Consider the following 12,672-nt stretch of genomic DNA (forward strand, 5'->3'; position numbering starts at 1 on the left):
CAGGTCCCTTCCGACCCTAGAAACTATGAAACTATTAAGGGATGCACCAACTCTGGTGACAGTGTGGACTGCTACACAGAAATCTTCAAATTGCCTCATTTTGATTAACTTATTTTCCCTCGCATCAATTCAGCATGTATTTCAGCAACAGCTACAGCTAGACCCAATGACTGGAATTAGAGGATAAATTCAGATCCTGCCAAAGCTCAACTGATGGTTCTGGGCAACTATCAAACCCACCAGCAATTATGGCCCTCAGCCAAACTCTAACACGTTGCCCAAACCAGTGGCAGAAACACTAGCGGCCACGCAGTCCTGGGAGATTGCTCACAACACTCTTCCTTCACTGTTCCCATAACATGACGCATACAGGCCACTCCTGCCTCCTCCCACTTCCAGGCACCGAGGAGTGGGAAAAGTCCAGACTACGAAAAGAGGCTGATGCGCTCCCTCTACACAGCACTGCAAACCCCCAGCAAACCTTATACCACCAACTATGCAGTACAGGTGGGTAAAGGGAGGGACAGATGGTCTAGTAGTTTCCTTGTTCTGCCAGCCCTTCTATGGAAGCTTGGACAAGGCACTTGGGCTTAGATCCACAAAAGGTCATAGGCACCTAACATGGACAGCAGGTGAAAAGTCCAGGAGTGCAGGGCTTATAACCTAACTCTCCCCACTCACTGCAAAAGAGAGCTCAGTCGTGTAACTCAGGGCTGTGAACTACACTCTGGGACATCTAAAAGTTAGGTACAGCGTTGCTCAGCCTTGTGGAAGCTCCGAACTCAGCCTTTAGTTTCTCTCTGCCTCATTTTCTCAGCTCCACAATGGGATAAAGTCCTTTCCTACCTCACAAAGGTGTTGTAAGGATAAATACGGGCATGACAGCGAGACACGCACAGACTTCTGACGTGAAGCTAGACAGGTTAGATCAAACCAGTGTGTAATGCAACAGAATATCGGTACTCAGGCTCTCACCACCACCTGCCTAGGAGTGAGAGGTCTGAAAGCTGCACTAAGTATTTTACTTAAGCCACCATGTGTTGGAATGGGGATGCAAGTCTACAACATCATGTACAAAGGCACAGCATGCATATCATTCACTCGGTATTTTCATGCTTCTATTGCACCTGGGAACCATTGCAATTAAGACTAAAAGAAAGGAGTTTCTAGATAACCCGTTAAAGATAATTAACTATAGACCTGCTATGCTTTTTAATTAAAACCTAAACAAATATCTTCATATCACACTTTCATAAGGGGAGAAGGATTGAGCTAACCTTCTGGTCAGGAGACAGCTGAATGTCAGAGGAAAAAAAAAAAAAAAAAAAAGCTGGTTCCCTTACCTTGCCATCAAATTTTGAGTACTCATTGAAAGGATTGTTCAGCTGCAGTGGGCACTGCTCAAGTCGCACAGACAGTATAGACTGCTTCCCCAAATGTGGAGACTTGACTTTGAAATTCTTTTTTTCAAACAGCGAGCTCAGCTCCTCTGCTGCAGTTCAAAAAGGAGATAAAAACATTTGCATTACTACACATGCAGAGAAAATACTGTTTAGTGTAGGAAGATGATGAACTGGAGATGAATTAATAAAATACAATACAATACAGGCTGGACAAGGTAGAGAGGGAGCCCACCATTCACCCTGCAATGGAGGCCCAATCACAATCAGGCCCAATGTCTAAGATTATGACACACGTGACAATAACAGTAATACAGATATCATGGATACTCAGAAATATAACAGCTGGGGAAGACAGACAAGCTTGTGGTTCTGGGTTTAATCTAAACCTAATGGGGTTAACGGGGGGGGGGGGAACCTCTTGGAGCAGGCTGTCTCAGTATGGCCTATGAGTAGACTTCTTACACCTCCTCTGATCCAGCACAGCAAATGTTATATACTTCCCCAAAGTAAGCATGCTGCATCTGTAGGCCTTATTTGAAAAAACAAGACTGGTAACCCCATTCTCGAGACAAGTATTTTGGGTCAGAAAGAAGTACTGTGACGAAATGGTGATAAAAGCTACTGTGCAATTGTCAGGCTTATGGAACCTAATAAAGGATGGTATATGACACAAGGATGCTGGATAGCCAGGGAGAGTTTGAACTCAAATTTATGGACATAGACACTTTTTTAAATAAAGGGAAGGTCCTTGTTACAAGGTCACTGCAAAATCAGGATGGATGAATATAGCTCAAAGCCTATAACACTTTAGCCTACTGGTACCAACGTCTGATTCTCTGGTAACCATGAGTAAGTCTGGGCAAGTTTGCGAAACATCTGCTCAAGGAGCAAACCACCCCCAAACTCAATCAATCTCTCTCTGAGAATCAGCATCAATTCTCCTAAACTGATTGTGCTCTGTTCTGTATTCATACATTTGGATTCTCTCACATCCCAAAGATTTACATGCTACTCCTCCAGAGAATTAAAACAGCTACTAAGGCAGATTGAACAGGGACTCAAAAACCATTGTTGCAGGCAGTCAGTTCATTTTTTAAATTGTGAAATTAAAACTTGTCAAACTCTAACTAGTAAAAAATTCAGTTTTATTTTTATCCAGCAGATTGCCTGAAAATTCAGACAGTTGGCAAGGGTACTACACAGATGTATGTACCAAAAGATACCCAACTGGCCTGGGGGTGGGATGGAGGTTAACCCAGAAAAGTGTGATTAAACTCTCTCCTTAACTGTGAAAACATATACCCCATTATGTATTCCATTTATATGGCAGGTTTGTTGTCATTTGCTCTTGTTTAAAAAAAAATTCTCATTTGCAATTATGTAGTATTGTGAGCCATTATTTCTTGTGCCTTTGGAAGGCACTTTGTACCCTGGAGTTCTGTATAATGGTTTTATTGGTTCAAGTGCGAAAGCAAGTGGTTTATTTGCTAGTTTTGTTTCTTGGGAAATGTTTGAGATGTCTTTGTTTATTGTTTTCTTTGCTGGGACGTGCAGAAAGAGGAGCTCTGGTGTTCTGCGTTCATTACTGTAGCATCTGTTTTACTTTGAATGTTGTATAGTTTTTGAGTCCAAACCACGTGTGACTCAGGAGTTTAGAATTACAGCTTCTTCCACAATGCTGTAAGTATAGCTGGCTAGGAAATAGTTTCCCATCCTGAAAAATTTTGAGATTTCAAAAAATTTTCCCATTCTGTATCAGAAGAATGAGCCCAACAGCCGTTAGTGGTTTTGTGCAAAACATGAGACAGAGCTAATTGCCCCAAAAGAGCCAGAAGGCCTAGTACTTAAAGCATTCACCTGGGATGTGGAAGACTCTCTCTGTCTCTGTGTCTCCCCCTCCTTATCTATATGTACCAAATAAAACAGTTCAGGAAAGAGACACTGAGAAACACAGCCACCCCAACTGTGGAAGGCCTGGTTTAAGTCTCGATCCGAGTCAGGAAGAGCAGAGCCTTGAATCTAGATCACAGCCCTAATCATTGGACTATTTGCTGTTGGTGAAACAGGCATATTTCCAAAAAAGTCTCAATTCAGATGAACAGACATATGCAACCAATGTTTACTGAAAAATTCCCACCCAGGTTTGGCTCTAAGAAGGAAGAGGCCAAACCTAGTGGAAATGGCAGGCAACACCGCTTTTAACAGCCTTTGGTTTTAGAAAGGAAGGCAGAGAGCATGCCTTTACAGTGCACTAGGATTTACTACACTGCACTCACTTTCTGCTCAAAGGAAATCTTCATAATTAGCCTGCACTACATTATTATTTCTCTTGTACGGAATTTTTTAGCTATATATGTTATTCTCTACAGGTCCAAAGTGTCTCTAAGGCTGTCTCAAGGACTGTAAAATGTACTGGTTATTTATCCTGCTTTTTGCCTACTTCATTGCATATTTCAGTTTCATCAATATCTTATTGATAAATTCATCTGAACAACAAATTAAGCACCTTCTTAGGCTGTCTTGTAAAGCTTCTCTAACTTCACTGCTAGCCTTCCTTTTGGTAGGTGAAACCCACCCGGGTCTCATTACAAAGCCCTGGTGGACAGATGGCCAACATTTAAAAAACACACACATATGCACACGTGTGCAAACACATTAATGCACCCCATTACTTTTCATACTATCTTTTAATCTCTCTCTCAAGATTCCCCATTCAAATACAAAACCAGAAAATTCCTGGTTGTAATTTACAGAACCACAAAATATTCAAGAAAAATAATCTGCAACAGAGTTCTTGCAGGAATACAAACAACATTTGTGTGGAAACCAGGCATACGTGGCCAAAAAAGCTGATCAGCAACTTAAACAAAAAACACATTAACAAACAAACAAACAAAAAACGCCAGTATCTATATACTAAATATTTATCTGCTTTTATTACCACTTTGAAATGTATGGCCAAACAACTGTTTTAGTGTCAAGTCTTGTTATTATTCTGCCCTGAGGATTTGAGTCAGGCATAGCAAGTTTAACTGTTTTAGAGAACAATAACATGCTGTTCCCCAAGTAGATATCTCTAACATGAATGTTGCTGCAACACACCAGTGCTGCTGTGAGAGAACTGAGGCATGGGGAGGGAAGCAGATCTTTGGCACAACGGGAACAAAGTCTAGAGCTCTAGTACCTCAGACATCAATGTCTACCTTCACACTGCTGTTTACAGGGTCCCCTTAAACACGTGCTCATCAGCTTCCCTCTAAACATCTCTACTTTCCCCTAGTCTACCAAACTCAAGGACTACGTACACGTGCAGCCACAGGCCTATTCTCATGAAAACGCGCTTGCAGATCTTGTGGACTCCGTCCCATGCAGATGATGGGCTGTGATGGCGATCCTCCGTCCTTCCTTCCCTACTCACTTCCAAGCCATCCCCACATCTGCCTGTCCTTCCCAAGACGCGAGCAATTAGAGGATGGGACGATGGAAGCCCCCATTGGAATCCCAAGGACCATCCCAATGAAGCTGGGGCAGGGGCTTGTACTTTGTTATGCTCTTGCTATGTAAAGATACCAAAAAAGAGAGGTGTGGATGTCTTTACCCATGGGGCACTCTGGAGCAGACTGGGAATTCTACCTGCTTCCAATTATCTCTTGCAAAGGCAATGATTTGTTGGTCTCTCAAGACAGGTTTCAGGGTATACATGCTATATACCAATTAGCTCAATTTTTTTCACAAGTGCCAGTGACAGTATGTTATCACTGTCAGTCCTACCAGTATATTAAAAATGGTAGGTCCTCTCCAGAAAAGAACCATTGGGGGCATCTAGCCATGTGACAGGTTCAAATTTGATTGAACCCAGCAATTCAAAAGAATTCAAAATCATGCAGGTTTTAAAAGCAGCCTGTTTTAGAAACAGGTTATTACAACAAGCTGTTTGAGAAAGAAACATAGTTCAGGAGAGAAAGTTAATTTTGTCTTTCAAAAGAGCTGCTTCACAGTCTGTTTCTGATCAGTTCATATTCCATGACCACGGGCTAAGGAAAATGCATGGAGGTGAAGTACGTCACCCAGAGCCAAAAGTTGCAGAATGGGGAGCGAAATATGAGAGGGGCAATAAGAGGAAAATATATCTATGCCCTACTTGAATATTTCTTTTCTCCGTGCAATAGGGTCCACAGATCCACAATATCTCTGCTCTTTGCAGGCTCAGAGGCAGACCAAATCTGGAACCAGTATCAGATGAGGAAGGGCCACATCAGAGAAACCACCAACTGAGATGGCTCCATAGCTTAGGGACTCTCTAACCAGTCTTTACTTATAGAAAATGTAACATTAACACTAAATAGAACAATTCTCCTGAAGAGCAAGGCCTTCAGTGAATAATATACATGAGGTACCAGCTAATGATCCAGTCAGTATCTTCTCCCAACTGACAGCCCATTCAGGGAGGTTTGATCTGTAGATCCCAAGAAAGGACATTTGCAGGTAAGTCACAAATAAATATTTCCACTCCACCTATCCATGATTTCCAAAGCAAATGTCCACTCAGGGAGGGGAGTATTTATGATTATGTACCAAGACAGAAGAGGATAACTTCCAAGACATACTAAGATAGACCGGTAAGTAGCACCTATTTTCTGACAACCTTAGATGATAAATGGATTTGCAATTTATAGAATCCAGAAGAGATATGAGGAAACAGGTGGTTACTTTGCAGATTTCTCTGCATGAGGTATATAACCTTTTTGCCCCTGAACTGCCACACCTCTGACGGAGTCTGATTTGGTTTTTAAAAGATAGAATTTTGCTTTTAGATCTGTATGCTTCTGAGACAGCTACCTGGAAACAGATCATTTTGAACCCTTCTTTCCCTTTGACATGAGCTGGTAAAGTAGAAACACAACATTTTTCTTTTGAAACTGAGCTACATGATGAATATATACTTTAAGAACTATGCAGATTTCTCTTAGGGATGTGACAAAGTTGGAAGGACAATTTCTCGAGCTCTATGGAGTCTGGAGTTAATCTTTGCTGAGTTCTGCATCCCACTTCATTTGCATGTAAAGTGCACTCCTCAAGTTTCAGACACCCGGACCCTGTCTACCCTGGGAGGTCTCTGTCACAGTAACTATGCTGGCATGCCAATACCAACAGAGATGGGCATAAGAGTCATTTTACCCTGGATCTTTATCTGCTCAGACTCAGTGACCTGATGGGAGCAACCTCTGCCAGAGGTACAATAAGAGGAAACTCTGTACCTGCCTCAGGTGAGCATGGGCTCAATAAGAATGCCCACTCAGGAGACCACCGATCCCAGAAGATACAGGGAGCAGCTCACAAATGGGTCCTTCCCTGGAGAAGCTGACTTCCCTCATCAAATATTTCAGTTTCAAAAAAAGGCATGGGTGACAGTGCCTGCCTTTACTCCACCACAAGGGCTCTACTGAAAGTGTTAACTAACCCTTGCCCCCACTCAGCACAAAATTAACTGCCTGGTTACCTTTTCCCAAGGGGCATAAGGAGTGATACATACCTACCAGGCTTCTAAAGCACCTGCAGAGCTCCAACATAAACACTCTCTCCTCTATGATTGTAGTTTAAAATGTGTCTCACTATTTGTGTCTCCAGTTTCGACTTGCAATGCTTGCCTCCCTTCCTACAGAGGTGAGCTCCCTTTGTGGGCATGTACATATTCACGGGTAAAGGGAAAGAAGCACACTCCAGACCCACCTTTTCTCCATGGATTTGCTGTCTCCTGCGAGAATAAGAAGGGGCATCCTACGCTCACATTTACTCCCAGACTTCATGCCAAGAACTTATACTGAGGAGCTTACCCGCACAGAGTCCAGTCAGCTCTCATTTTGTGCCCCTTGGACTGACTCCTAGAGAAATCCCCTGAATCAGTTTTAGTAAGATGAAGGAGATAGTGAAGCTCTCTTTTTTCCCCACTAGCGCTTACTGTTGAGGCAACTATTGGGGCTCAAATACCCCTGAAACCCTTTTTTCTTGTGCCTTCCTGATCCTCCTTGGATAGAGGTTAAGAGGATTGTTCCCTCCTTCTTTGGCTCTGCTCTACCATGCTGCTCTCCGTGAGGGTGAGCAGGGGCCAAAGGGTCCCTGTGACTTTGAGGAGAAACACAAACACTTGTTCGAATAAAAGCAGGTGCCAAGAGCTCGGCAATTTTAAGGATTTCTCTCTTTTTTTTTTTCTAATTTAAATTTACTTGGAAGCAAGGAAGAACTGGTCGGCCTGTTCATGTTTTGCAGCTGGAGAAGTAAACAGAAAACTAAGAATTTCTCAGGGGGAGCTGTATCTCCCTCTGCCACTGGCTAACAAGCCCAGTGTGGCACCAGAGCTCCACAGAGCAGGCATCCCACGTCATGGGTTGGTGGGGCTAACTAGAAGAAAATACAAATAGCTTGAATAAAAACTAGATTTAAATGTACTTCAGTTCAAAGACACAACAAGCAATATAGTAAGGGATAACAAACAAGAAGAGAGGACTAATACCTTGAGTGGTCAAAACATTGAGCAAAAGGAGTTGGAGGTTATGGTGGATTAAACCTTAAAACCTTCACCACAGTGCTTAACAGGAGTAAAAAGGCAAACCATCTGAGGACGCATTAGTAGAGGTATCAAACATTCTGGAAACTGTATTGGGGATTAGTGCAACCATGTCTGAAATCCTGTGAGCAGCTCTGGTTCATTCTCATAAAAAAGATATTAGAGACCTGGAAGAGGTTCTGCAAAGGGCACCCAAAAAGATACAGGGACTTAGGCAGAGAATAGATTACACAGAGACCTCATTAAGATATACACAAATTTTGAAAGAAGTAGGCATAACAGACCATGCAAGCCTTTGAGAGAGTGTGTCAAATACAACACGAACAGATACTAGCTTGAGCTAAGAAATAAGAGAATTGGGATGAAATTTTTATTTCATGTATTGTCATTTAAATTACAAAGAATATCAGTATGGGAAACTAAATTATTAAAAAAAAGAGGTATTTGGTATAGGCATTTGCAGGGGAGACAACAGTTACACTGGTTTCAAAAATAAGGGGACCAAAAACAGCATTTCTGGATTAAGTTAATTCTAAAATTCCTTGAGATCCTATGTGTATAGGTTATATTGAGAACAAGAACCATCTTTCCATCTTTTGATAACGATTTAATCAAGTGAAGGCAAGATAGAAAACTGCTTAAAAGCCCCCAAAAGCCTAGAGCTCCCTGAAGGCAAAGGTCAGCTATTTTTAATAGCATTTCTCTATTTTAATAGCGTCTTTTTAAATTCCTCCTTACCCAGAAAAATGACAGAATTATTTTTACAATCTGAAAATGCAACCTTTAAAAAAATTAATTATACATACACTCATCCATAACATCAAGCTTATTTGAAATATATTCTCTCACTGGCTTAAACAGAGGGGTCTTCCATTCTGGATGGAGATGTTTTTAGTATGCCTACCTATATAGCATGCAGGGTCAAATCTCACCAGTTGTTAGATTAATTAAACAAGCTCCCTGAAAAAAATCCCAAGCATAATTTCATTGTCCTCAGTGTTGATTTATCAAGCTAAAAAGAGCCTTAAAACTGTAAGATAAACAATAATATTATAAGCTACCAAGTCTGCAACCACTGTATTAATAAGCAATATTTATTTTGAGATATTCTAAAAAATTGTAATTTATTAAATCCTACCAAGGACAGTAGCTTTTAAGCAATTTCTTTATTTTCTCTTTGTCAGTTTAAATCATTGTGTGTTAGTTAGAGCTGAAAAGGAATGGGGTCGAGGGGACGGTAGTCAAATATCTATGGGGAACACACAACGGGGGAGGGATGGAAGGAAGTCATAATTATGAACTGGTATTTCCCCTATGTCTTGGAAGTGCAAGTGAAAATTACAAACTGAATATTTTGCAAACTAATATCAAACATAAAGATGACATTAAAAGTAAAATATATTTTTTACCTGAATAAGAAGTATTTCTGTCTTTCCACTGAACATTTTTGCATTTTATCTGGTTTTGTCTTTCTTTTCGTAGTCGTTCCAGTCTCTGAGCTTGAAAAGAAATATTATAACTATAAGTTTGTCAACGAAGTTTACTATAAACAAAGACATAATTAACTATCTTTATATGAATAAAGATGTTTTATACTGCATATGTAGGGGGAAAAGTCATAAAATTTTAAAGGTGGCACCCCTGAAAAGCAAATACCAACAAAAACATGAAAATGTTCTTGATTTATAATTGAAATTAGAGGATATAAAACATTAATAGAGATCATAAAGATAGTATTAACATGGAAGAGAATAATAAAATGTGAAAACTTCTGTGATTAATATGACATTTCATTATATAAATCATTAATAACGGTCTTAAAGGAATTTTAATGCACAAATGAACTGAAGTGAATATTACATTACAGGAATAAAATTACTGTTATGAATTACTCTACCCGTTTCAAAAATTAAAGATAAATGAACTCAGACTAGACTATTAAAGTTTTAAATATAAAATCCTTTATCTAAAAATCATGAAAATTATAAAATGTCAAAGCTATATAAATTAGCATAGCTTTTTCTTCAGTGTGCTGAAACAGTTTATAGGTAGTAAAATAAATGATTTGTATCTTCACAACATTAGTTAAATCTTTAAAAGAATATAATATTTCTTTACATATTTTGACTCAATCTCCAAAACAGGGATTAACAATAAGCCTCAAATAGTTAAAATATCAAAAAGCTGAGACACTAGGGGCCCCTCTGATACCTTAAATTCACTTATTTTTAACACTACATTTATCTCAGAAGATGAACTGTCAAGTAAATAACCTGGTAGAAGCTACCCCAAGAAAATGACCACCAGAAATTACTGATGCAGTAATGCATCCAGTGCCAACAAGAAAGCAGATTAGACTGGCAAGTAGAACTAATGCTTTTGGTCATTCAAGGAAACAATTTGCTGGATATATTAACTATTTTGATGTATTGAGATCATTCATTAACTAAAATGGGCCCTTAGAGGAGATTTTAAAATACTAAATTATTCTGACAATTTTAAAGCATAATTTTAATTTCTGTGCAATTTTACTAGTAAAAAATCCCCCCAAACTTTGATAAATATATTCCAGACCTTCACCTCTTTGTACTTAGTAAAACACATTTGGCTCCCAACTGCTGTTCTAAGTAGCAGAATTCTCAGCCAAATCGCTGATGAAAAAAAATTGCCAGTACTAGAGGTAATGCCTTAAAAACAAGATCCACAACGATATTTAGCGGCCTCAATGCTTTTGTGGATCTTGGCCAAAGTGTAAGAAAGAAGTGGGAACATTTCCACTCATAACTGCAAAATGTACAGCATTAAATGCTATTCTGTTGTGAAAATTATATTTTAAAAGGTGCAGCCATATCCCTCTAAATTGTTAGTCAAGTCATAGTTAAAAATTACCTTCCAAAACACATTTTTGATTTGTACCACTATAAAAAGCATCCCTCTCAAACTGCCTCATCTGCAGCCCAACATCCCTTATTAGTAAATATGTCAGCATTTACAATAACTTTTCAATTTTTGAAATGTTTTTGTCTTCATCTTTTGCTGTAACCAGGGAAAGGGATGGAAGAACAAAGAAAGAGTAGCACTTCTTTTTTATTCAGCACCACAGCCCATCATATCCAGTCGGCAGTGGATAAAGAAGGGGCCATATTCTGCCAAGTAGAGAGGACCCTCCCAAAGCCACGTGCATTTCTGCAGGCCTACAAGGTCCTGTGTGAGGAGGGCAGAACTGCTTGTACACGAAGGAAGGGGGTTCTGCACCATGCCCCAAAGCCTTCACACTCAGCTAGGGTGTGCCTGTCTTCCTCTTCCCTAATCTTTCTAGGCTTCCTACAAGTCCAGCTAGAGAAATCTGGTTTTGTACAGGGAAGGGTTAATGTCCCCTTCACCAAACAAATGGAGAGACGTGCAGTTATTCCATCTCAACAAAATTCCTTTTTCAGAGTCCTTTTCCTACATAAAGTTGGTTCCAAATTATCATTCATTACATAATTGTACTATAGCAACTCTAAATTAGATGGAATTATCAGTATCTATTAGAAGTTTGAATTATTTAAGGTTCATTCTCACAAACGTATTAGTTTGAAAGCTTTCAGTGTCAAAAATTTCGTTGACCATATGTAGTCTCTTTCCATTAAATATTAAGAATTTGATGAGCCTTTGTTCTTAGCCCTGAGTTTTGGGTAGAAGAAACTGTTAAAGCCCTTCACCAACTGTAATAACCTTTTCTCACCACCTCCAGGATTTTTTTAGGATTTTGGGGGCAGGGAAAGGGGTCAGTGAGAAGAAGGAGGGGCTGGTAAGGACCACTTTCTACTTTACAACCCTTGAATAACTCTCAAGGTTTAAAACCTGAAATCGAACCTACTCTAAAACATATAAGCAGAGAGAAGAAGTACTCAACAGCTGATGTTTCTGTTGCCTATAACAAGTGTTGAGTCCCTCCTGCCACAGTAAAGAGCCTATTTCCACAGCTTGAGAGACAGCAGCAATGCACAGGTAAGGTACTAAAGGCTATGTAATGAAATGGATTTTGATTAAACCATCTGAATTCAGCTCCATCCAAAACAAAGGATGGTAAATGAAAGTTTACTTTAAAAAAAATCTTTTAAAAGCATATAGCTGGATATGAAAATAATAGAGAATAAAAATGAGATTCTACCCTAAGAAAATGTCTGCCATTATCTGCTAGAAGACAGGACTACTCCACCTACTATACTCTAACACAAAGCATCTCAACTACGTGTCAACAAACAAACCAAATCTCCTGTTCTTCAGGACAAAGAATGAACGCTCAAACAATCAGCCATGAAATTAAGTAGCTAACAAAAAATAACCATATAACAATAGCTAAGCACTGGTTGCAGTTTCATAGTTAGACTGAGTTTTACATTCAAAGGAAATATCCAGCCACTGAAGTGTTCTGTGTATGCAGAATACTGTTCATCTTCCTCAAAATGACAGAATTCACTCGATGAGTATAGAATGTATTTTCTGAACATTTAAAAATAAATCTATTAGCATAAGAGTTAAAACAAAGGCCTTTTTAAGACAGTGTTAGTGCCTAGTGGCAAATGACTTTAAATCTCAATGCATAACATAACACAGACTCTTCTATACAGGCAGTCCTCAGACTTATGACAATTGGTTCCTGGAAACTGTGTCTTAAGTCGAAACGCTGCAACTCAGAACCAATTTCCCCATAGGAAA

General features: G+C 39.6%; 1 protein-coding gene across 3 annotated transcripts in view; it reads right to left on the reverse strand.

Annotated features, from left to right (window-relative positions):
* The window catches only part of MAPKAP1 (mitogen-activated protein kinase associated protein 1), a 176,381-nt gene that overhangs the window by 120,589 nt on the left and 43,120 nt on the right, over nt 1–12,672 (reverse strand). For all 3 annotated transcript variants that reach the window (XM_019510913.1, XM_019510912.1, XM_019510914.1), the window contains 2 exons: nt 9,378–9,467; nt 1,344–1,492 (listed from right to left, as the gene is read on the reverse strand). In XM_019510913.1, coding sequence (XP_019366458.1) covers nt 1,344–1,492; nt 9,378–9,467 — 239 coding nt within the window. The remainder of the gene's footprint in view (nt 1–1,343; nt 1,493–9,377; nt 9,468–12,672) is intronic.

The sequence above is a fragment of the Gavialis gangeticus genome, unplaced genomic scaffold (genome assembly GCF_001723915.1).
Source record: "Gavialis gangeticus isolate Ggan-Ray unplaced genomic scaffold, GavGan_comp1, whole genome shotgun sequence".
Lineage (NCBI taxonomy): Eukaryota > Metazoa > Chordata > Crocodylia > Gavialidae > Gavialis > Gavialis gangeticus.